Source organism: Oncorhynchus tshawytscha, linkage group LG09 (assembly GCF_018296145.1).
Source record: "Oncorhynchus tshawytscha isolate Ot180627B linkage group LG09, Otsh_v2.0, whole genome shotgun sequence".
NCBI classification, from domain to species: Eukaryota; Metazoa; Chordata; class Actinopteri; order Salmoniformes; family Salmonidae; genus Oncorhynchus; species Oncorhynchus tshawytscha.
The window spans coordinates 69,930,486-69,954,577 of NC_056437.1; the positions used below are offsets into that span (position 1 = coordinate 69,930,486).

The following is a 24,092-nucleotide window of genomic DNA, read 5'->3' on the forward strand; positions in this document are numbered from 1 at the left end:
TTATTATTATTATTATTATTATACAATACTACACTTTAATACCCAATAAATGTTTATACACTACCATTCAAAAGTTTGGGGTCACGTAGAAATGTCCTTGTTTGGAAAGAAAACCACATTTTATGTCCATTAAAATAACATCAAATTGATCAGAAATAGTGTAGACATTGTTAATGTTGTAATTGACTATTGTAGCTGGAAACAGCAGATTTTTTTATGGAGTATCTACATAGGCATACAGAGGCCCATTATCAGCAAGCATCACTCCTGTGTTCCAATGGCATGTTGTGTTAGCTAATCCAAGTTTATCATTTTAAAAAGGCTAATTAATCATTACAAAACCCCTTTGCAACAATGTTAGCACAGCTGAAAACTGTTGTGCTGTTGTGCTGAAGCAATAAAACTGGCTTTTTTTAGGCTAGTTGAGTATCTGGAGCATCAGCATTTGTGGGTTTGATTACAGGCTCAAAATGGCCAGAAACAAATGACTTTCTTCTGAAACTTGTTTGTCTATTCTTGTTCTGAGAAATGAAGGCTATTCCATGCGAGAAATTGCCAAGAAACTGAAGATATCCTACAATACTGTACTACAGAACAGCGCAAACTGGCTCTAACCAGAATAGAAAGATGAGTGGGAGGCCCCGGTGCACAACTGAGCAAGAGGACACCAGTCTCAACGTCAACAGTGAAGAGGCGTCTCCAGGATGCTGTCCTTCTGGGCAGAGTTGCAAAGAAAAATATTTTCAGCTGTGCTAACATAATTGCAAAGGGGTTTTCTAATGATCAATTAGCCTTTTAAAATTTTAAACTTGGATTATCTAACACAACGTTCCATTGGAACACAGGAGTGATGGTTGCTGATAATGGGCCTTTGTACAATAATGTAGATATTCCATAAAAATCTGCCATTTCCAGCTACAATAGTTATTTGGGGCGGCAGCGTAGCCTAGTGGTTAGAGCCTGGACTAGTAACCAAAAGGTTGCGAGATCAAATCCCTGAGCTGACAGAGGTACAAATCTGTCATTCTACCCCTGAACAAGGCAGTTAACCCACTGTTCCTAGGACATCATTGAAAATAAGAATTTGTTCTTAACGGACTTGCCTCGTAAAATAAATTTACAACATTAACAATGTATTTCTGATACATTTAATGTTATTTTAAATGGACAAAAAATGTGCTTTTCTTTCAAAAACAAGGACATTTCTAAGTGACCCCAAATTTTTGAACGGTAAAGTATAATTATTTTTGTTGTAAAGACTGTTTTAAAATGTATTTTTTATTAGAAAAAAAGTCCTTGAGTATTTTCCTCTGCTTGTAAACCCATAGCTTGTAACCTGACACCTCCCAATGCAATCAAGACCCCCCTCCCCAATTAGGTGCATCACAAAGAATGGCATCAATGGTTTTGTCATTGTGGCCCAGACATGACAATACACCTAGAATTGGTCTAGGATACATGTTTTCTGTAGTTTCTCTCTTTTGAGGTTTCTTGTCGCTCGTAGTGATCACATGACAAGTCTAGCACTTACTTATACTCAGGCAGACCTACCCGGAAATTACTTTTTCATTCTACAAGGGGTCACAAGCTCACTACACAGGAGCTTCATAAGTTCACTACAAAACCGGTTTCCAAATTTCAAACACTTTTTCTTTAAAAGGTCTCTACACCACACACACACACACACATCAATCACCAGGCCATTACATTTTATTTCAAGCATGTGCTTTACTTCAAAGAGACAGCTTCACTATCAATTTACATAAGCACACTCGAAATAGCGTGAGCACATCCAAACAGGATGTCCTAAAAAAGGGCATTAACACAGGATACCGGAATAACTCAATCACTTTTTGACAGCAACAGTCTACTATATTCTCTCTGTCACTCCTGTGACCACAGAACTCAGTAGAGAAAGTACCTAGAGCAACACAGTTTTTAGACAGCTCTAAATGTGACTCTGTGAAAACATTATTTTATCATAAACAGTCAAAAAAAGATACCAATTCAAGGTGTATTGTGTCCTTCATGTTTGGGCTATAATGACAAAACCATCGATGTCATTCTTTGTGATGCGCCTGATTGTTTTAATGGTGTGATTGATAGGAGTGAAAGCCATATGGGTTAAATTTTCCAACCCGACGATCGCCTCATACTCATTTGCTTCCTGGAAATCCCTGTGGCTTTACATTTTTTGAAGAGAACTGCGCCACTTCAGATGGGATGCCGCGACTACATATTTGACTATTGCACCTCACTATTGCGCCACTATTTTCACTGTTTACTTCTTTGTAAACTATCCATAATGGATACATTTCAGGTGGTTCTTGAAGAAGTGGTTGGCTAGTTTGTCTTCTATGTCTTTTGATTGTTGATTTCGGAACGACGAGTACTTTGCGTTTTCAATTTTGGGTTGGTGGTCGATGCTGACATGACTACAGCTGGCAACCAGCAAACTGCCCAACCCATCCATGAAGAACTCTGAAACAAACATATGGACAGGGAAAATGGAATGGACCAAAGATGAATTACCAAAGACAGAGCAGTGCCTTAAGCGTAATATCAGCAACATGATAATAATCATCTATAGAAACAATTGACTTCTTCAAAACTTAACACAACACTGAAACTGAACATCACTCTCAAATGTGTCCATCTGTCTTTCTTATTGACGCAGCTTTCCAGATTTCCTCTTGACATAGTTTACAGACTTGCTGCAATCTGTCGATGTGCTGTTGAACAAGGCACTTAACCCTAATTGCTCCTGCAAGTCACTCTGGATAAGCGTGTCTGCTAAATGACTAAAATGTAAATGTGAAATGTGTGCAACTGTTTTTACTGGGCTTTTAACTGCCCTCTTAGCATAGGATGAACTTTAATGTTCCTGGTAGGAAAATTGTCTTAAGACACAAAGTACTGCTATATACAGTACAAAATAGACTGACTGTACATTACACACTCAACATTGTACATATATTACATGATACCTCTGTCATACACATTGTGCACTTCTCATACTGTATATCTACATACAGAATACATATTGGCCAAGTCTCCCGCCTAAAATAATAAAAAATGATATATATATTACCAGTCAAAAGCTTGGTCACCTACTCATTCAAGTGTATTTCTTTATTTTTACTATTTTCTACAATGTATAATAATAGTGAAGACATCAAAACTATGAAATAACACATATGGAATCATGTAGTAAGCAAAAAAAAAAAACTGTTAAACAATTAAAAATATATTTTATATTTGAGATTCTTCAAAGTAGCCACCCTTTGCCTTGATGACAGCTTTACACTCTCTTGGCATTCTCTCAGATTTCCACTTTGAAGAATCTCAAATATAAAATATACTTTGATTTGTTTAACACTTTTTTGGTTACTACAGGATTCCATATGTGTTATTTCATATCCCTCCTAATTGAGATCTTCAAACCTCAGTGGGACTTCCTGGATATATGGAGGTTAAATAAATAAAAATGTAATAAAGCCCACCTGAATGCGCCACTCTCTTCAGTCGGGGGTCAAAGCCCACTTTGCGCACAGCATCTGTGCGACCAAGGAATAAATTGACCACCCCGCTGGTAAAGGAGCAAGTGGGGAAGCCTGGAACAGGTTGGTATGTCACTGCACCCTTTCTGTTCAGACAACCCCCGTCCTCCCCATTACCATCCTCGTACACCAAAGAGAAGTAGAACTGGCCGTGACCCGCCACAGAGCCGCCCACCTGATCACAGGAGGCAGAGAACAGAGCAGGTCCACATGTAGTAGAAATCATAATAATTCTTAATTTCACTTGTAAAGCACATTTCTCAGACCCAATGCGTAGGAAAAAAATACAATAAAAACAATCCAAAGCACAGAAAAACACATACACTCGTAGAAAAAAAAGTGGTACCTAGAACCTAAAATTATTATTCTGCTGTCCCCATAGGAGAACCCTTTGAATAATTATTTTTAGTTCTAGGTAGAACCCTTTTTGCTTCCATGTAGTATAACTGTTCCACAGACGGTTCTACATGGAACCCAAAAGGGTTCTACCCGTAACCAAAAATATTTTAACTTGAACCAAATTGGTTTATCCTATGGGGACAGCTGTAGAACCCTTTTGGAACCCTTTTTTCCAATATTCTGGAAAGAAAGACAACAAACAAAGCTATATTCATGTGTCGTCGGATCCAGAGGACATTAAAATAGAGAATTAGCAGAGGTCCTTGAAACATGTGCAGCACAGTTTTGGACACTTGGCAGATATACCAATAAACAGGACATTACAATAGTCCAGATAGGATGAGATAAAGGAGTGGGTGAGTGGCTCAGCTGCAGAATGTGACAGCATAGGTCGTAACCTGCCAGTGTTCCATAGATTGAAAAATTGGACTTTGGTCACACTTTTGATGAGGACCTCAAACGAGAGCTGGCTGTCAAGTATCACACCAAGGTTTCGAACCTCACTGGAGGGGAGGACCTTGACACCATCAATAATTTAAAGAGAAAGTGTGTTCCAGCCCAAGTCTAAGCAAAACAGGTAACACTTGTTCTAGCCTGGTGACAGATTGGGGATCAGGCTACAGTTACTCTGCTCACCACATCTAGTTCTGGTGTGGCCTCCATCACCTCCACCAGATTCTCAATCTTGGTTTTGTCTGTGAACAGGAAGTCGTCATCGACCCAGAGGAAGTATTTGGTAGTGACCTGAGAGACAGCCAGGTTCCTGCCAGCAAACCAGCCCTTTGGGAAGGAAAATGTCCTCAAAATTACTTTGTAGCAGTGGCTATCTGTGGTGATTTTTTTTATCCTATAAAAGAATTGTAACTGCAGAATGTTCAAAGGCATACAGATGTAGGATCTTAATTTGACCAGCATTGTCATTGCAAAATAGTCCTGCAGCAAAGGAATTTGAATGTTTAGTACATAATGTTGCTTGATTGGTGGTTAAGCTATTAGCTGGCCAAAATTACACCAAATAAAAAGTGCAATACTGTTAATATAGCCATGTGTTAGTATGGGTTTTCAGTGAGTATGGGTTTTCAAAGCTCATCTGTATTTTCTGCGGTGCAGGAAAATGCCCAGCAACAGTGATCAAATTAAGATCCTACACCCTTATAACATAGGAAAGGAAACCCTGCAGTAACGGAAATTCTTTAGCAGCTGCAGATGTCTAACAAATGGGCGGACACCTGCTCTTTCCATGACAGAGATTGACCAGGTGAATCCGGGTGAAAGCTATTATCCCCGATTGATGTCACTTGTTAAATCCACTTCAATCAGTGAGTACGTTTACATGCACACGAATAATTGGATATTAAACTGATTATGGCAGTAGGCAGATTGTGCAATAGTCATCTAAACACCTTACTCTGTTTATCTTAATTGGCGTAAGGTCAAAATCGAAGTAAGCATAGGCTGATTAAAACACCTGGTTTTCTGGGCAATCTTTCAAATGATTAGGACATGTAAACACCTTAAATCAGCGTACCAGTGGTATTGGATTTGCGCATGTGATAACACCAGCCCAGCGAGCCTCCCTCTTTAGCGCGAGTGAAGTGTTTTCGGGAACAACTGCATGTTTGCATGTCTGCATGTTAAATACTTTTTTGCCCCACTGTATACCTGGGTTATTTAAGACATGCACATCACAATAATTAACAATTCAATAAAATCTTATTTCTGTTCCTTTCAACTCAGAAATTCAATCACACATGCTCAATATGTATGTTATGTTCATCATCAATTCACATTGAATGTCCACTTTGAGGTTTTCAATTTGACCAAAACCAGCTTGTACCTGTGCTGGGGGCATGATGTACTGCTCAATGTTGGAGCCGTTCACTTTCTGTGGCTCCAGGCTGTCGTCGGCGATGATGATTTTGATGTCCTTGTAATAGGTCCTTATGCTACTGATGAGGGCCTGCAGCTCGGTGTATCTCAAAAACGTCTTGGTGACGATGGTCACCCGGGAGTTGATATCTGCAATGAGAGATCATCTCTGGTTTAACGCAGCGACATCCTAGATCCTACTGCAATTGGAGGTGGACGTGTCTGTTTGATTTGTATACTTAACAAAAATATAAACGCAACATGTAAAGTGTTGGTTTCATGAGCTCAAATAAAAGATCCCAGAAATGTTCCATATGCACAAAAAGCTTATTTCTCTCAAATGTTGTGCACAAATTTGTTTACATCCCTGTTAGTGAGCATTTCTCCTTTGCCAAGATATGCCACACGTGTCTGGTGGATGGATTATCAAGAAGCTGATTAAACAGCATGATCATTACACAGGTGCACCTTGTGCTGGGGACAATAAAAGGCCACTCTAAAATGTGCCGTTATATCACACAACACAATTTCACAGATGTCTCAAGTTGAGGGAGCGTGCAATTGGCATGCTGACTGCAGGAATGTCCACCAGAGGTGTTGCCAAATAATTTTATGTTAATTTCTCTACCATAAGCCACCTCCAATGTCATTCTAGAGAATTTGGCAGTACATCCAACCGGCTTCACAACCAGAGCACATGCAACCACACCAGCCCAGGACCTCCACATCTGTCTTCTTTACCTGCAGGATTTTCTGAGACCAGCCACCCAGACAGCTGATGAAACTGTGGGTTTGCACAACCGAAGAATTTCTGCACAAACTGTCAGAAACCACCTCAGGGAAGCTGCAGGTGACCTGACTACAGTTTGGCGTCGTCACCAACTTCTGTGGACAAATGCTACTGGCACATTGCAGAATTTTACTCTTCATGGATAAATTCCGGTTTCAAATGGACCGGGCAGATGGCAGACAGCGTGTATGGCGTTGTGTTGGCGAGCAGTTTGCTGATGTCAACACTGTGAACAAAATGCCCCATGGTGGCGGTGGGGTTATGGTATGGGCAGGCATAAGCTACGAACACAATAGCATTTTATCGATGGCAATTTAATGCACAGAGATACCGTAACAAGATCCTGAGGCCCATTGTCGTGCCACTTGCCCACCATTACCTCATGTTTGATAATGCACAGCCCCATGTCGCAAGGATCTGTACACTTCCTGGAAGCTGAAAACGCCCCAGTTCTTCCAAGGCCTGCATACTCACCATATGTCACCCATATATCATAATCACCCATTGAGCATGGTGCTGGATCTTTGATATTATGGGGCTATTTTTGCTTCCACTGGTCCAGGGGCCCTTAACGTCAACGGCATCATTACCTTTACCAAGTACCAGGACATCAAAGATACTGTATGGAGGAATGTTGAAAATAATCATTTTGACCCCAGCTTTTTTAGTTCTTAAACAAAATCTCATTCTCTGAGCAATTGTATTACTATAACATAACCTCTCTTTTCTTGCATACAATATACAGCAACTCAGTGTTTTTTATATTATAGTCTTTTCAGCTCATCTTTATCAAGGATGCCAATACTTTTATGACCTGACTATGTCAATACACTAGCCTTGCTGATAGCAGTTAGGTGATGGCATGTTGAAGTTGGTAAGCCAGCAGAGTTTGTGGAGCTCATGATGAAGATGCTTAAAGCCCAATTTTCAGGAATGGAGGAAGTAGGGTTATGGAATGTTGAAGTTGGCAAGCTCTGCTTTCATATTTTCATTATATACTCAGCAAAAAAAGAAACGTCCCATTTTCAGGACCCTGTCATTCAAAGATAATTCGTAAAAATCCAAATAACTTCACAGATCTTTATTGTAAAGGGTCTAAACACTGTTTCCCATGCTTGTTCAATGAACCATAAACAATTAATGAACATGCACCTGTGGAACGGTCATTAAGACACTAACAGCTTACATATGGTAGGCAATTAAGGTTACAGTTATGAAAACGTAGGACACTAAAGAGGCCTTTCTACTGACTCTGAAAAACACTAAACGAAAGATGCCCAGGATCCCTGCTCATCTGCGTGAACATGCCTTAGGCATGCTGCAAGGAAGCATGAGGACTGCAGATGTGGCCAGGGCAATAAATTGCAATGTCCGTACTGTGAGATGCCTAAAACAACGCTACAGGGAGACAGGACGGACAGCTGATCATCCTCACAGTGGCAGATCATGTGTAACAACACCTGCACAGGATTGGTACATCCGAACATCACACCTGCGGGACAGGTACAGGATGGCAACAATAACTGTCTGAGTTACACCAGGAACGCACAATCCCTCCATCAGTGCTCAGATTGTCCGCAATAGGCTGAGAGAGGCTAGACTGAGGGCTCGTAGGCCTGTTGTAAGGCAGGTCCTCACCAGACATCACTGACAACAACGTTGGGCACAAACCCACCGTCGCTGGACCAGACAGGACTGCCAAAAGATGCTCTTCACTGACGATTCGCGGTTTTGTCTCACCAGGGTTGATGTTCAGGTTTCGCATTTATCATCGTAGGAATGAGCGTTACACCGAGGCCTGTACTCTGGAGCGGGATCGATTTGGAGGTGGAGGCTCCGTCATGGTCTGGGGGGTGTGTCACAGCATCATCGGACTGAGCTTGCCTGCAACGACAACAATCTCAACGCTGTGTGTTACAGGGAAGAGATCCTCCTCCCTCATGTGGTACCCTTCCTGCAGGCTCATCCTGACATGACCCTCCAGCATGACAATGCCACAACCCATACTGCTTGTCCTGTGCATGATTTCCTGCAAGACAGGAATGTCAGTGTTCTGCCATGGCCGGCGAAGAGCCCGGATCTTAATCCCATTGAGCACGTCTGGGACCTGCTGGATCGGAGGGTGAGGGCTAGGGCCATTCCCCACAGAAATGTCTGGGAACTTGCAGGTGCCTTGGTGGAAGAGTGGGGTAACATCTCACAGCAAGAACTGGCAAACCTGGTGCAGTCCATGAGGACGAGATGCACTGCAGTACTTAATGCAGCTGGTGGCCACACCAGATACTGACTGTTACTTTTGATTTTGTTCCCCCCTTTGTTCAGGGACACATTATTCCATTTCTGTTAGTCACATGTCTGTGGAACTTGTTCAGTTTATGTCTCAGTTGTTGAATCTTGTTATGTTCATACAAATATTTACACATGCTAACTTTGCTGAAAATTAACGCAATCGACAGTGAGAGGATGTTTCTTTTTTTGCTGAGTTTATGAGGGGTGATGTCATAACTCTTCCTAATGACCTAATCTTGGTACCTGATGATAGCCCTAAGTTTTGCAGTTTAAAGACGCTGCCATTTGCTCATATCTGTAGAAGCTTCATGACCAAAAACAATGGATTATCAATCACATTATCTTTCGTGTAGCCTTTATTTATATCCCACTACTCTGATCACCAGTCTTGATCCTCACCCTATGGTTGATTCCTTCTCCCCAATTTCACATTCAGATACTGGCTACATTACAAGGGAATAAAGGGGATCTCACCATTTCCTATGTCATATAAAACAGGCACTGATGTCTGCTGGATGACAATGGGGAAGACAGCCTCATGGTGTTCAAACGTGAAGTGAGCTGGTGAAAGAGCAGGGAAGGGTGGTGTCATATGATGGTCTCAGATGTAGACAGGAAGCCATGGGTATGGTAGGAAGCCTGGATCTACGGCCTTACCCAGATCTCCAGTCCTCATTCGGTACACAGTGCTGGTGTAGGTAATTTGTCCCAGAAGATTGTTGAGGTCAGATAGGCTGGTAGACTGGACAGTGATCTCTTTCTGTCCCTCTTTGTCCCCCTCTCCAAGGGTCTCGATGGCCAGGACACCACTGGACACACTCAGAGTCACCTGCAGGTACATAACACCATAGCGTTTTCATAAACTCAGGCCAAAGGTTGAGAAGGACCATTTTTCACTTCTATGGAACTTATGTGATTGTACAGTTGTTGAATCAATGTGGTTCTTGTTAGCATTTGCATACTTCTCTCTCCCTAATCAAGGTGTATTCAAATTAAGTTTGGTTGTTAGAAGTTAGATTGAAGCTGAACAACACCATGTGAATTGAGATTTAGCATTTAGATGTATAGTTCAAAAATGATTTGTATCTTTTGAAGCACAAAACTTGTAGGCATTTCTGTCATTGTAAACACATGTGAAAAAAATAGGTGGATTAATTTGTTCTATATGGTAAAACTTTCATTTGAACATGGGCCTTTAGTGCCTTTAATATTTGTGCAACCGTCTGTGGAAGGCAGTTAGCTATGTAAAATATTTACCTTGTCAATCCAGTTCATATCAATGCAGTCTCAAACAGACATACGGTGACTGAGGAATGGACCAGTGGGGGAAAAAACGATTTGCTGCTTACTTCATTGCAAAAAGGGAAGGAACACAGGGAGAACTGGTGTGATGGTACTGATGATTTGTCATCACAGATGGTTTGTTTACATAGCAGGTTAGGAGAAGTAACGCAGCAGGTTAGGAGAATATAGGTTAGGGTTTGCTACAATGCTACAGTTGTCAACAACAGATGTGTCCACGAGATTAAGCTGGTGTAGGCTTACTCCATCTAGTCACAACGGTAGAAACATAAAACAAACCATCTGTGGGACAAATCAGGAGTATCATAACACTTGGATGAAAGTAACATGCCCATTTTCTCAGATAACACAGAAGCTAGAATGTGAAATCAGCACATCCCTAATGCGGAGGATGACCTCCCTGCATCGGACCCCAAAATGTTTTTTGGGTTGTAGAGTTGTGCATACATATGTCTTAAAACCTATTCTGTTGTTTAGTCACTAGATGGGTTAAGTATCATGCTAGCTAGTCTTGGGTGTTAGCCTGGGAGAAGTTACAGGAGAGCCAGGTGGGACAAAATTGATGCCTTAATTGACCATTTGCTTTTATTGATAGGTTAGTGGTTTAAAAAAAATATAGCTATTTTTAGTTAAAAGTGAATAGTCCTAGACATTTAATTACAGTTGCTAATGGTAGAGGACATATAAGTTGCTTATCATAAAATATGGTTTCTCTAGCACTATCGATCTCTGAGTAAATAGGAAAAAAAACGAAGTGTTAGTTTCATCCCGGTTCCTCCCAGCATGAAGTAAAAGCTAAGCAGAAAATGGTAGATATGACACCTGATGTAAAGAACCACCACCAAAAAGAGCAGGTAACTCTTAACATTAAGGGTAAAATTGACATTGTTTGTGTCCTGCCCTTACCCTTACTGTAAAGTCTTACCAAAGATTCCAATCAAACACCAACAAACAGTTGTTCATTACAACATAAGACCCTCAAGTCCATTATCCATTCAAAGCGTTTCGAACCAACCTTGTAATTTTGTCTTTTTGCTGCATGGAGAGCTAAACCTGAAATAATATTTTTATAGCACAATTTAAATATTGAGTTACTAATCTATTGTGTAACTGCTTTGCAGAGAACATACTGTATACCGTTTTTCTTTATTGATGATGGAGGCTACGTAAACAAGCGGTTCTTGCATAGACTACCTGGTATCAATGTCTTCCGAAGTGGGACAACAGTGAACCCCTGGATTGGATACTGAAGAGGGGAGTTGGATGGAGCAAAGATAAGCCTGTTCAGACTGGAGCTTGTCCTAGGAGAAGATCAAATCGTCCCATAAATGTTTCCTGAGGACAGCATGCATAGGCATATTTAAGACATAACAATCAACTTAGTGGATATTCTTCTTGAACTGGAAGAATATCATGTCCAGAAATGACCTGGTTGCCAGTGTAACGGCATTAAGAAGTGCCATAAACACAGTTAGCTTGAAATGTTGTTATTAAGGAGGGCAGTCACGAGTGTTGCGAAGCAGAGGTCCCGAGTTAGAGCCTGGTATGAGCCGACTCAGAGGGGGGGGGTTACTCGCTAATCAAGCTACTTGATTTCCGTAACACCAGGCTACATTTGTAGTATTTTACCCACCTGATATGATGCTTCCTGTACTCCTCAGCTCTTCGTTTGACTATGTCATCATACTGGTCTTTTGGAATATGATCTTTCAGGACAAACACTCCGCTTCCCTGACAGGTGCAATTGGGTTGTCTGGGACTGCTGGATGGTAAGGCTCTATTGATTCACAGGGAGAAATAGAACATAGTCTACAAGAACTGGACAGGTTCCATTGCTGAAGATATACCAGTTTTAAAATGGTATAGTACTTTATTAATTTTCACGGTGGCAGAACGGTCTTAAAAACAAGTATGTTGTACCTTTACATTTTGAAATGTCTAAGTGATTTCAGCCATCACAATAAGTTAGCTCAAACAAACAGTTGCTGAAAAATAAAAATGTACCTTATTTGCTGAGGAACTAATTGATCTGAGTCTTCCTCTGTTGCGCTATAGTGGAATATGAAGGAGTACATCACTGATGCTGACAGACAGAAAATAGCTAGGACAAGTATCTGCGTGCCTCTACCCATCTGTCGAAGACTGCCCATCTGTAGAAGACAAGAGCATCAAATTCTGACCAGGGAAGCAATGTAAAATCTTGAAGGGGCTACCCACTGGAAACAAACTGGTTGAATCAGCGTTATTGCCATCATATATATAAACTCAGCAAAAAAAGAACCGCCCTCTCACTGTCAACTGCATTTATTTTCAGCAAACTTAACATGTGTAAATATTTGCATGAACATAAGATTCAACAACTAAGACATAAACTGAACAAGTTCCACAGACATGTGACTAACAGAAATGGAATAATGTGTCCCTGAACAAAAGGGGGGATCAAAATCAAAAGTAACAGTCAGTATCTGGTGTGGCCACCAGCTGCATTAAGTACCGCAGTGCATCTCCTCCTCATGGACTGCACCAGACTTGCCAGTTCTTGCTGTGAGATGTTACACCACTCTTCCACCAAGGCACCTGCAAGTTCCCGGACATTTCTGTAGGGAATGGCCCTAGCCCTCACCCTCCGATCCAACAGGTCCCAGACGTACTCAATGGGATTGAGATCTGGGCTCTTCGCTGGCCATGGCAGAACACTGACATTCCTGTCTTGCAGGAAATCAAGCACAGAATGAGCAGTATGGCTAGTGGCATTGTCATGCTGGAAGGTCATGTCAGGATGAGCCTGCAGGAAGGGTACCACATGAGGGAGGATAATGTCTTCCCTGTAACGCACAGCATTGAGATTGCCAGCATTGACAACAAGCTCAGTCCGATGATGCTGTGACACATCGCCCCAGACCATGACGGAGCCTCCACCTCCAAATCGATCCCGCTCCAGAGTACAAGCCTCGATGTAACGCTCATTCCTTCGACGTAAACGCGAATCCGACCATCAACCCTGGTGAGACAAAACCGCAAATCGTCTGTGAAGAGCACTCTTTGCCAGTCCTGTCTGGTCCAGCGACGGTGGGTTTGTGCCCATAGGCGACGTTGTTGCAGGTGATGTCTGGTGAGGACCTGCCTTACAACAGGCCTACAAGCCCTCAGTCCAGCCTCTCTCCACCTTTTGCGGACAGTCTGAGCACTGATGGAGGGATTGTGCATTCCTGGTGTAACTCGGGCAGTTGTGGTTACCATCCTGTACCTGTCCAGCAGGTGTGATGTTCGGATGTACCGATCCTGTGCAGGTGTTGTTACACGTGGTCTGCCACTGCGAGGACGATCAGCTGTCTGTCCTGTCTCCCTGTAGCGCTGTCTTAGGCGTCTCACAGTACGGACATTGCAATTTACTGCCCTGGCCACATCTGCAGTCCTCATGCTTCCTTGCAGCATGCCTAAGGCATGTTCACACAGATGAGCAGGGATCCTGGGCATCTTTCGTTTAGTGTTTTTCAGAGTCAGTAGAAAGGCCTCTTTAGTGACCTAAGTTTTCAAAACTGTAACCTTAATTGCCTACCATCTGTAAGCTGTTACTTTCTTAATGACCTTTCCACAGGTTCATGTTCATTAATTGTTTGGTTAATTGAACAGGCATGGGAAACAGTGTTTAAACCCTTTACAATGAAGATCTGTGAAGTTATTTGGATTTTTACAAATTATATTTGAATGACAGGGTCCTGAAAAACAAAAGTGAAGTGTTAGTATTAGCTTATTATTAATTGTTTTGCCAAAAGTTTCAATCATCACGTTTCCAACCACAGTTTTTCTGCAAGTTTTTATGCAAATAAAGGCATACCATATATAAAAAAAAGTAATGACAGCTGTGATGAAAACAGGAAGTTTCGGTACAGTTTTATAAATGCCGACCTAATTTGTTCGTTGACATGGTGGGATCTTTTTGTGTCTGTAAAAGTAATTATGCAAGAAATGGCGGTGGAAACGGCTTTATGCGGAAATATTGATATAATAATAATCATATCGAAATATTTTTTTTCAGTTTTGGACTGTTTCGTTGCGGAACCTAATTTCCAGGATTCGGTACCTCTGGTGGCCTGAATCACACGCATCCCTGGGTCACTCGTCTTTTCAGTTCGCTGCAGCTAGCTACTGGAACAAGCTGCATGAAAACACTAAAACTACACAGTTTTATCTCAATTTCTTCATTCAAAGAATCAATCATGGACACTTACTGACTGCTGTGGCTGCTTTGCATGATGTATTGTGTTGTATCTAAATTCTTGCCCTTTGTGCTGTTGTCTGTGCCCAATTATGTTTATACTCTGTTTTGTGGTGTTGCCATGTTGTGTTGCTACTATGTTGTTGTTTAACATGCTATGTTGTTGTCTTATAGGTCTCTCTTTATGTAGTGTTGTGATGTCTCTCTTGTCGTGATGTGTGTTTTGTCCCATATTTTAATATAATTTATTTTTTATCCCATCCCCGTGCCCGCAGGAGGCCTTTTGCCTTTTGGTAGGCTGTCATTGTAAATATGAATTTGTTATTAACTGACTTGCCTAGATAAATAGGTTAAATAAAACATTTTAAAAAAAGACTTCTGTCTGTAGGCAACGAAAATAATTTAGAGACGTCCAAATAGGCCTATTGTGCGAACATTGTTTTTTACGAACTACACAGAACGAGAAAGATAGGCTTTTGGGCAGGAGCGCGTCGGCTACCGTCAGTGAGTGAGCTACATATCTTTGGGTGAGTCATTGAAACTGGAAAGCTTTTTAGGACTATAATTTCCTCCTACCAAATCAAATGTTATTGGTCACATGCACACATTTAGCAGATGTTATTGCAGAAACACCGGTATACCTACAATAAGTATACAAAACAGACAATGACTTTAATTATTTGTTATTCTTATCTCGTACTTTTTTTCGGGGGGTTATTTTCTTAAAACGGCATTGTTGGTTAAGGGCTTGTAAGTAAGCATTTCACTTAAAGTCTACGTCCTGTTGTATTCGGCGTATGTGACAAATACAATTTGAAATGATTTGATGTGCTAGGGGGCACAACAAATGGCAGATTATACAGAGACCTTAAAAGATACGCAGGTATTGATTGTTTTAATAGCTTTCTTATTGAAAGACTGTAGAATGTTCTTAATGTACTGCTAAATTCCTTATAGAAAACATGGAAGACTGTTCTTTTATGAGTGAATTTAGATTTATGAATATGAAGTTGCTATTAGAACAATTAGATATATAGATTTGTTCCGACATATATTAGTGACAAATGTATTCCAGTGACATAAGGATCCAATATCCCTTTGAAATAAAGCACGTATAGATATGTTGCTCTGAGGAAGGAGAAACACATTTTTCCTACTGGAGAGTGCCGCAGTGGTTTAAAAGGCACTGTATCTCAGTGCAAGAGGCGTCACTACAGTACTTGGTTCGAATCCAGGCTGTATGACATCCGGCCGTGATTGGGAGTCCCATAAGGGCAGCGCACAATTGGCCCAGCGTCGTTAGGTTTCGGCCCGAGTAGGCCGTCATTGTAAATAAGAACTTGTTCTTAACTGACTTGCCAAGTTAAATTAAGGTTGCATTTTAACAAAAGAAGGTGAGGTCTGGTTACACCTATTGACAGGGGTATTGTAATTCCTCAAGGGTAGCTCCCGAGTGCCACAGTGGTTAAAGGCACTGTATCATGATTTCACCAGAATAAGCCTCGATATTTATTGTAGTATGAAACCCGTCACATCATTTTCACCACCCTGTGAAGTTCATAACATATTTGATCTGTAGCCTAATAAACTGCATGCTTTCCTGAGTCATATTAGGGGTACCACAAAACACCATCGCGGGACTCCATGTTTAATATGATGTTATTATATCAATAGTTGCTGCATATCGGGTAAAATTACCACAAAAAGGGCGGTGCACAATTGGCACAGGGTCGTTAGGGTTTGCCTGGGGTAGCCCTTCATTGTAAATAAGAATTTGTTATTAACTGATTTGCCTAGGTAAATAAATATCAGTTATATATAAAAAAAATTTTTTAAATCGACCGATTTTGAAGAATGGCTTACAGATCCTCATTGAATGGATAAACCACAATACAATGTAAGTTGAATATCCTAATGTAAATACAAAAAACGTGTTATAATAATATAGCCATAGCCCTATAAATAATTGGCTATGCCAAATTCATGATATTAATAATAAACATTTACATAAGACAATATGCAAATGTGAATGTTTACTATTCATTTAATGAATGTTCCGTAGATTTACTATAAAAAAAATGTAAACCTTTATTTAACCAGGAAGGGCTCATTGAGATTTAAAATCTATTTTTCAAGAGCGTCCTGGCCAAGATGGGCAGCACCAAGTCATTACAAAAATTACAGACAAACATGAAAAACTACAAGTAAATCTAGTGAAAACCATAGAATTCACAAGAGTATAACAAAATCAAAAACAGCTAATTAAAAACATTGACAGGTCAGGGAATCAGTCTCAAGATCATTCATCCGTTATTTAAAAATATCAATCGGGACAAGTTCTTCCAGTTTAAAAGTATTTTGTAAGGCGTTCCAAGACGATGGCGAAGAGTACATAAAAGCCCTTTTACCAAATTCAGTTCGGACATTTGGAACAGTTAGCAGGATAAAGTCCAGCGAACAAAGAGAGTACCCACCACATTTCTGAACAATAGAAATGCCCAAATGCCCAAATAAAAAAAGTATACCAGTGCCTGAGCCTAAACCCAAAACCCTGGCTTTGTAAATAAGGTTTTGCCGTTTAAAATAAATCTGAATTGATCAATGACTGAGCGGAAGCATTCATATATAAAATATCCCCATAGTCTAGTAAAGGCATAAATGTAGCTGATACTAGCCTCCTTCTGGCTTCAAAAGAAAAACAGGCCTTATTCCTAAAATAAAATCCCAATTTCAGCTTAAATTGTTTTGTAAGTTGTTGAATATGCAATTTAAGAGAGAGGCCGTCATCAATTTCAAATTCCAATATATTATTATGAGGTTACAACCTCAATCTCCTTGCCCTGACAGGTAGTAATAGGTGAAAGGTTCAGAGGTCTATTTCTTGCTTTAGAAAACACCATTAGTTTAGTTGTCAGTATTGAGGATAAGCTTCAATTGACACAAGGTATGTTGAACAGTATAAAAAGCTGTTTGCAAGTTCTGGAAAGCTTTTGTAAGAGACGAGGCACACCAGTAAATAACAGTATCATCAGCATAAAAATGAAGTTGCGCATTTTGAAATTTTTTGTCTAAATCATTTATATAAATAGTGAATAAGAGAGGACCAAGTACAGAGCCTTGGGGCACACCATTAAACAGACAATTTAATAGACAGAACTCAGTGCACTCAATTTGATGGGCTTCTATCTGACATATAGTTAGCAAACCATGCAACTGCATGCTCTGAAAGACCTACACTCGACAATCTCTGCATTAGTATAGCATGATCAACTGTAACAAAAGCATTAGAGACAAATAAAAAGTGAGACACAGTGCTGTTTTTTGTCAAGGGCTTCAGTGATATCATTTAAAACCTTCATGGCTGCTGTAATTGTGCTATGCTTTTTCCTGAAGCCCAATTGGTACATTTTTATTTCACCTTTATTTAACCAGGTAAGCTAGTTGAGAACAAGTTCTCATTTGCAACTGCGACCTGGCCAAGATAAAGCGTAGCAATTTGACACATACAACACAGAGTTACACATGGAATAAACAAAACATACAGTCAATAATACAGTAGAACAAAAGAAAACAAAAAGTCTATATACAGTGAGTGCAAATGAGGTAAGTTAAGGAAATAAATAGGCCATGGTGGCAAAGTAATTACAATATAGCAATTAAACACTGGAATTGTAGATTGGCAGAAGATGAATGTGCAGGTAGAGATAATGGGGTGCAAAGGAGCAAAATAAATAAATAAATAAATACCAGTATGGGGATGAGGTAGGTAGATAGATGGGCTGTTTACAGATGGGCTATGTACTGGTGCAGTGATCTGTAAGCTGCTTTGACAGCTTGTGCTTAAAGCTAGTGAGGGAGATGTGAGTCTCCAGCTTCAGAGATTTTTGCAATTCGTTCCAGTCATGGGCAGCAGAGAACTGGAAGGAAAGATGACCAAAGGAGGAATTGGCTTTGGGGGTGACCAGTGAGATATACCTGCTGGAGCGCATGCTACGAGTGGGTGCTGCTATGGTGACCAGTGAGCTGAGATAAGGAGGGGGTTTACCTAGCAGAGACTTGTAGATAACCTGTAGCCAGTGGGTTTGGCGACGAGTATGAAGCGAGGGCCAACCAACGAGAGCGTACAGGTCGCAATGGTGGGAGTGTATGGGGCTTTGGTGACAAAACGGATGGCACTGTGATAGACTGCATCCAGTTTGCTGAGTAGAGTGTTGGAGGTTATTTTGTAAATGACATCACCGAAGTCAAGGATTGGTAGGATGGTCAGTTTTACGAGGGTATGTTTGGCAGCATGAGTGAGGAATGCTTTGTTGCGATATAGGAAGCTGATTCTAGATTTAATTTTGGATTGGAGATGCTTAATGCGAGTCTGGAAGGAGAGTTTACAGTCTAACCAGACACCCAGGTATTTGTAGTTGTCCACGTATTCTAAGTCAGAGCCGTCCAGAGTAGTGATGCTGGATGGGCGAGCAGGTGCGGGCAGTGACCGATTGAATAGCATGCATTTAGTTTTACTTGCGTTTAAGAGCAGTTGGAGTCCACAGAAGAAGAGTTGTATGGCATTGAAGCTCATCTGGAGGTTAGTTAACACAGTGTCCAAAGAGGGGCCAGAAGTATACAGAATGGTGTCTTCTGCGTAGAGGTGGATCAGAGAATCACCAGCAGCAAGAGCAACATCATTGATGTATACAGAATACAGGCCCGAGAATTGAACCCTGTGGCACCCCCATAGAGACTGTCAGAGGTCCGGACAACTGGCCCTCCGATTTGACACACTGAACTCTATCAGAGAAGTAGTTGGTAAACCAGGCGAGGCAATCATTTGAGAAACCAAGGCTGTCGAGTCTGCCAATAAGAATGTTGTGATTGACAGAGTCGAAAGCCTTGGCCAGGTCGATGAATACGGCTGCACAGTAATGTCGCTTATCAATGGCGGTTATGATGTTGTTTAGAACCTTGAGCGTGGCTGAGGTGCACCCATGACCAGCTCTGAAACCAGATTGCATAGCGGAGAAGGTATGGTGGGATTCAAAATGGTCAGTAATCTGTTTGTTAACTTGGCTTTTGAAGACCTTAGAAAGGCAGGGTAGGATAGATATAGGTCTGTAGCAGTTTGGGTCTAGAGTGTCACCCCCTTTGAAGAGGGGGATGACCGCGGCAGCTTTCCAATCTTTGGGAATCTCAGACGATACGAAAGAGAGGTTGAACAGGCTAGTAATAGGAGTTGCAACAATTTTGGAAGATAATTTTAGAAAGAGAGGGTCCAGATTGTCTAGCCCGGCTGATTTGTAGGGGTCCAGATTTTGCAGCTCTTTCAGAACATCAGCTATCTGGATTTGGGTAAAGGAGAAATGGTGGGGGCTTTGGCGGGTTGCTGTGGAGGGTGCCGGGCAGTTGACCGGGTTAGGGGTAGCCATGTGGAAAGCATGGCCAGCCGTACAGAAATGCTTATTGAAATTTTCAATTATGGTGGATTTATCGGTGGTGACAGTTTTTCCTAGCCTCAGAGCAGTAGGCAGCTGGGAGGAGGTGCTCTTATTCTCCATGGACTTTACAGTGTCCCAGAACTTTTTTGAGTTAGTATTACAGGATGCAAATTTGTTTGAAAAATCTTGCCTTAGCTTTTCTGCCTGTGTATATTTGTTTTCTGCCTGTGTATATTTGTTCCTAACTTCACTGAAAAGTTGCATATCACGGGGGCTATTTCAGGGTTTTTGGTAGTTTTCCTAAGCCAGGATTCAGACACGGCTAAGACATCTGGGTTGGCAGAGTGTAGACCAGAGCAGGCTAGCAGTTAGCAGACCGGGCAGGCAAGCTAGCAGTTAGACCGGGCCTGGCAAGCTAGCAGCTAGCAGACCGGGTTAGCAAGCAAGCAGATAGCAGGGGCTAGAAAGTTAGCCTTTGGGGGACGTTGCGATGGGGGTAAGTCTGTTTTTCTTTTGACTCTTCATGCGGTGACGTCGATAGACCAGTCGTGGAATTAGTAGGGTTCCAAGTAGCTCTAGGTAGCTAGCAGGCCTAATGGGCCTTCAGCGGACATCACGTCTGAGGGGCCTGTTGGAGTCCTCGGGCAGATTATGTCGGTATTCCAGTCGTAGGGGATCTGCGGGGTTCCATGCCCCGTACCAGCTGTAGAAGGGGTCCAGATATTGTAGCCCAGGAGTATGCTTCGGTGGTAGCACAGGAGCCCTGGCCGGGCTAGCTTCAAGCTAATTGGTGCTTGCTCTGGGATGGAAACGCTAGCCAGGAGTAGTCATCCGGGATTGCGGTTAGCTAGTTGTGAAGATCCAGATGAAAATGTTCAGTTTGCGGTAGGAATCCGGGGATAAAAATAATAGGTCCATTATGCTCTGGTTAGAGTCACGTTGTTCGAACTGGCGAGAGCTTTCCGAGCTGAAGGTTAGCTGATGACCGCTGGCAATGATTTGCTGACTGATAGCTGGTAGTTAGCTGGCTAGCTTCAGTTGAGGGATTCCAGATCCGAAGTAAATATAAATAGTTTAGAAAAAAGATCCACGCCATATTGGGTGAGGCGGGTTGCAGGAGAGTATTTAGAAGTTGAGGTTTAGCAAAATATTTTAAAGGATATGTGACGAAAAATATGTAAAACGATATATACAAGGGACACGACAGGACAAAGACGGCTGACTGCTACGCCATCTTGGATTATTGATAAAATAGAGTTAGTAAATTAAAACTCTTTTAGCTGTTCACTCACAAGGGTTTCAAGTATTTTCACCAGGGGTGACAGCTTTTAGATTGGCCTATAATTATAAAGTTGAGAGTTGGATCTCCCCCTTTTAAAAGTGGTAGGACAAATGCTGATTTCCAGAATTTCATTACATTCCAGGGTTATATTGAACATATATGTAAGTGGTTCAGCTATGAAATCAACTGCCAGATTTAAAAAGCAGGGATCCAAAAGATCAGGACCTGAAGGTTTTCTCTGATCTAAGGATTTCAGGGCTTTATGTACCACCTGCACTGAGAATGGCAAAAAGCTAAAGGTTTGACCAGCTCTCACTGGTTCATCCACACAGGGTTGTACAGAGACAGAGGACACTGAATCAAGCAGCCTACCAGATGATACAAAGTGCTCATTGAAACAATTCAGCATTTCAGTTGTCATATACAACAACAGAGTCCTTCAAAACACATGACATTAATTCATTAACATTACTGTTACCAGACATAGACTTAATAGCCTTCCAAAACTTTCTAGGGTCATTCAGGTTATCAGTGGGAACTGACATAAAATATTCAGACTTGGCCTTCCTGAGAAGAAAATAACACTTGTTTCGTAACTGCCTAAAAATAAGCCAATCAGCATCAGAACATGATTTTCTTGCTTTAGCCCAGGCTACATTACGGTCGTGAATAATACAAGACAGCTCAAGAGAAAACCATGGATTATCCCGCCCTTTAACCCTGAACCTGCGGAATGGGGCATGTTTGTTTACTATTTGGAAAAAACCATAATGAAAGAATTTCCAGGCAGTTTCCACATCAGGGATAAACTCAATCTTCCTCCAGTCAAAATAAAACAAATCATGAAAGAAACCCTGCTCATTACAACACTTCAAATTTCTCTTACGAATAAAACGTGGGTTTGTCTTAGGAACCGTAGTATCTCTAACAGCAACAACAGCACAATGGTCACTGTGCAACATTTGTCAATATCAAATCAATCAGGGTAGATTTATCTGGGCATTTAAGATTTGGGCGAGTGGGCGAGTTAATCAACTGGGTAAGATTCTTAGAATTACAAAACATTTTTAAATCAGACACCGGCTTTAACCAACACCAGTTGAGATCACCAATCAAGATCATTTCACTGTAAAGAAGTTTAGACATAAGGTGCGTCAAAGAAGAAAATGCATCACCGAGAACAGAGGGGGGTCTATAACAGCCAATCACAGTTATATAGAGACTATTTGAAACCTCAATATTCAAAGCAAGAAATTCTAACTGTTTACAAAGAGTTTCACACACTTACAGGGAATTTAGTTTTTACATATATACCCCCCCCCCCCCCCACCTTTCATAACTCGATCAGTGCGATAAACATTGTAACCATTTATACAAATATCCTTATCAAAAACAGACTTCCTCGGCCAGGTTTCAGAAAACACAATTGCATCAGTTGATTTAGCCAAAATCCTAACCCCATCAATTTTTGACAGGCTGCGTACATTTAAATGAAAAATACCAAAACCAGATCTTGATTTAAAATCAGAGGGGGTTTGGAGACATTGCATATCAGGGCCAGGGTTAGGGCCAGGGTTAGGTTGCACGTTACTTGATATCAACAAAAGAAGAAAAACTAGGCACCTCTGTTTAATAACCTTGCACGGCTTCTCTTTAAGAGACCTGCTGCAAGCGAATTCTACAAGTGAGTTTCCAGACAATACAAAACAGTCATTTAAAACTATTTAAGCCTACTAGTCTATACAAACGGAAAAATCTAACACAATTTTAAAACTGCTAAGTGAAAAGTAAGGCTAAAATACAAACCTTTTTGCACACAATTCTACGATGGTCCAGTCTGTCTAGTCATTTAACTATTGAAAAAAGAAAATCCACAGCAGATATGATCAGAGGGTAAACCAAAGATTAGGGATATATTGACAAGGAACACGTCTCTCTGCCCTAACAATGGGAATCGATGTCCGCAAAGCAGCACACCGGCTGTCTATCTATCTCCCGTCTATCCTTTCTTTATATTTGGGTTACGTCATTATTTTAATCGTTTTTTGAATATTCAGTAAGGGTTGTTGACGTCAACCGCCTGTATTCAATGGAGAGATGCTTTTGTAACCCTTGTTATTTTGGTGCTTTGAAAGGTACGGTTGTTGCAAAGGCTTGTGTGTCGCCTACTGGTTAAATTCGTGTTTTTTCGCACGAATTAAGTAGCACATACATTCGTGTATTTTCGAACGAATTGAACCACACAAAATAAACAAAAACGCACGAAATCTGTTGAAATACATTTTGTACATATATGCGCGAATTGAATGTGTGAGGCTGGGCTGGTTTTCGGCATGCTGCTGAGACACGTAGTCGCATCGTACATGTAAGATGGAACAGAGTTCCATGTAATAATGGCTCTATATAACACTGTACACTTTCTTGAATTTGTTCTGGATTCGGGGACTGTGAAAAAAAAGTATACATGTCTGGTGGGGTAAGAGCTGTGTAAATTGACTATGCAAACAATTTGCGATGTTCATCAGATTAATGTTTCTTATAAAAAGAAGAGGTGATGAATTCAGTCTCACCTCAACCCTTAGCCAATAGATACTGGCATGCATTCCACCTGGCTACCCCTACCCCGGTCAACAGCTCTGCACCCCCACAGCAACTTGCCCAATCCTTCCCCATTTCTCCTTCACCCAAATCCAGATAGCTGATGTTCTGAAAGAGCTGCAAAATCTGGATACCTACAAATCAACTGGGCTAGACAATCAGGACCCTCTCTTTCTAAAATTATCCGCCGCAATTGTTGCAACCCCTATTGCTAGCCTGTTCAACCTCTCTTTCGTGTCGTCTGTGATCCCCAAAGATTGGAAAGCTGTTGAGGTCATCCCCATCTTCAAAGCGGAGTCACTCTAGACCCACACTGTTACTGACCTATATCTATCCTACCCTGCCTTTCTAAGGTCTT

The 24,092-nt window shown here is 41.2% G+C and overlaps 1 protein-coding gene across 1 annotated transcript; it reads right to left on the minus strand.

Moving 5' to 3' along the window:
* Positions 1–1,183: 1,183 nt before the first annotated feature.
* Positions 1,184–23,117, minus strand: LOC112258535 (beta-1,4 N-acetylgalactosaminyltransferase 1). The gene is made up of 11 exons (XM_024432959.2): positions 22,943–23,117; positions 12,214–12,359; positions 11,843–11,986; positions 11,404–11,510; positions 11,225–11,262; positions 9,565–9,736; positions 9,382–9,468; positions 5,797–5,978; positions 4,596–4,739; positions 3,504–3,735; positions 1,184–2,481 (listed from the first exon to the last, which is right to left on the minus strand). Exons 2-11 carry the CDS (start codon positions 12,357–12,359, stop codon positions 2,297–2,299), a joined length of 1,437 nt encoding a protein of 478 aa, XP_024288727.1. The 5' UTR covers positions 22,943–23,117; the 3' UTR covers positions 1,184–2,296.
* Positions 23,118–24,092: the final 975 nt, after the last annotated feature.

Excerpts from the sequence above, each read along its gene's own strand:
- LOC112258535 (XM_024432959.2), bottom strand. The coding sequence starts at position 12,359 with ATGGGCAGTCTTCGACAGATGGGTAGAGGCACGCAGATACTTGTCCTA. Across the intron at positions 9,737-11,224 it reads CAAAAAGACAAAATTACAAG|GTGACTCTGAGTGTGTCCAG; the intron begins GTTGGTTCGAAA and ends ATGTACCTGCAG. Across the intron at positions 5,979-9,381 it reads TTTATATGACATAGGAAATG|ATATCAACTCCCGGGTGACC; the intron begins GTGAGATCCCCT and ends CTCTCATTGCAG.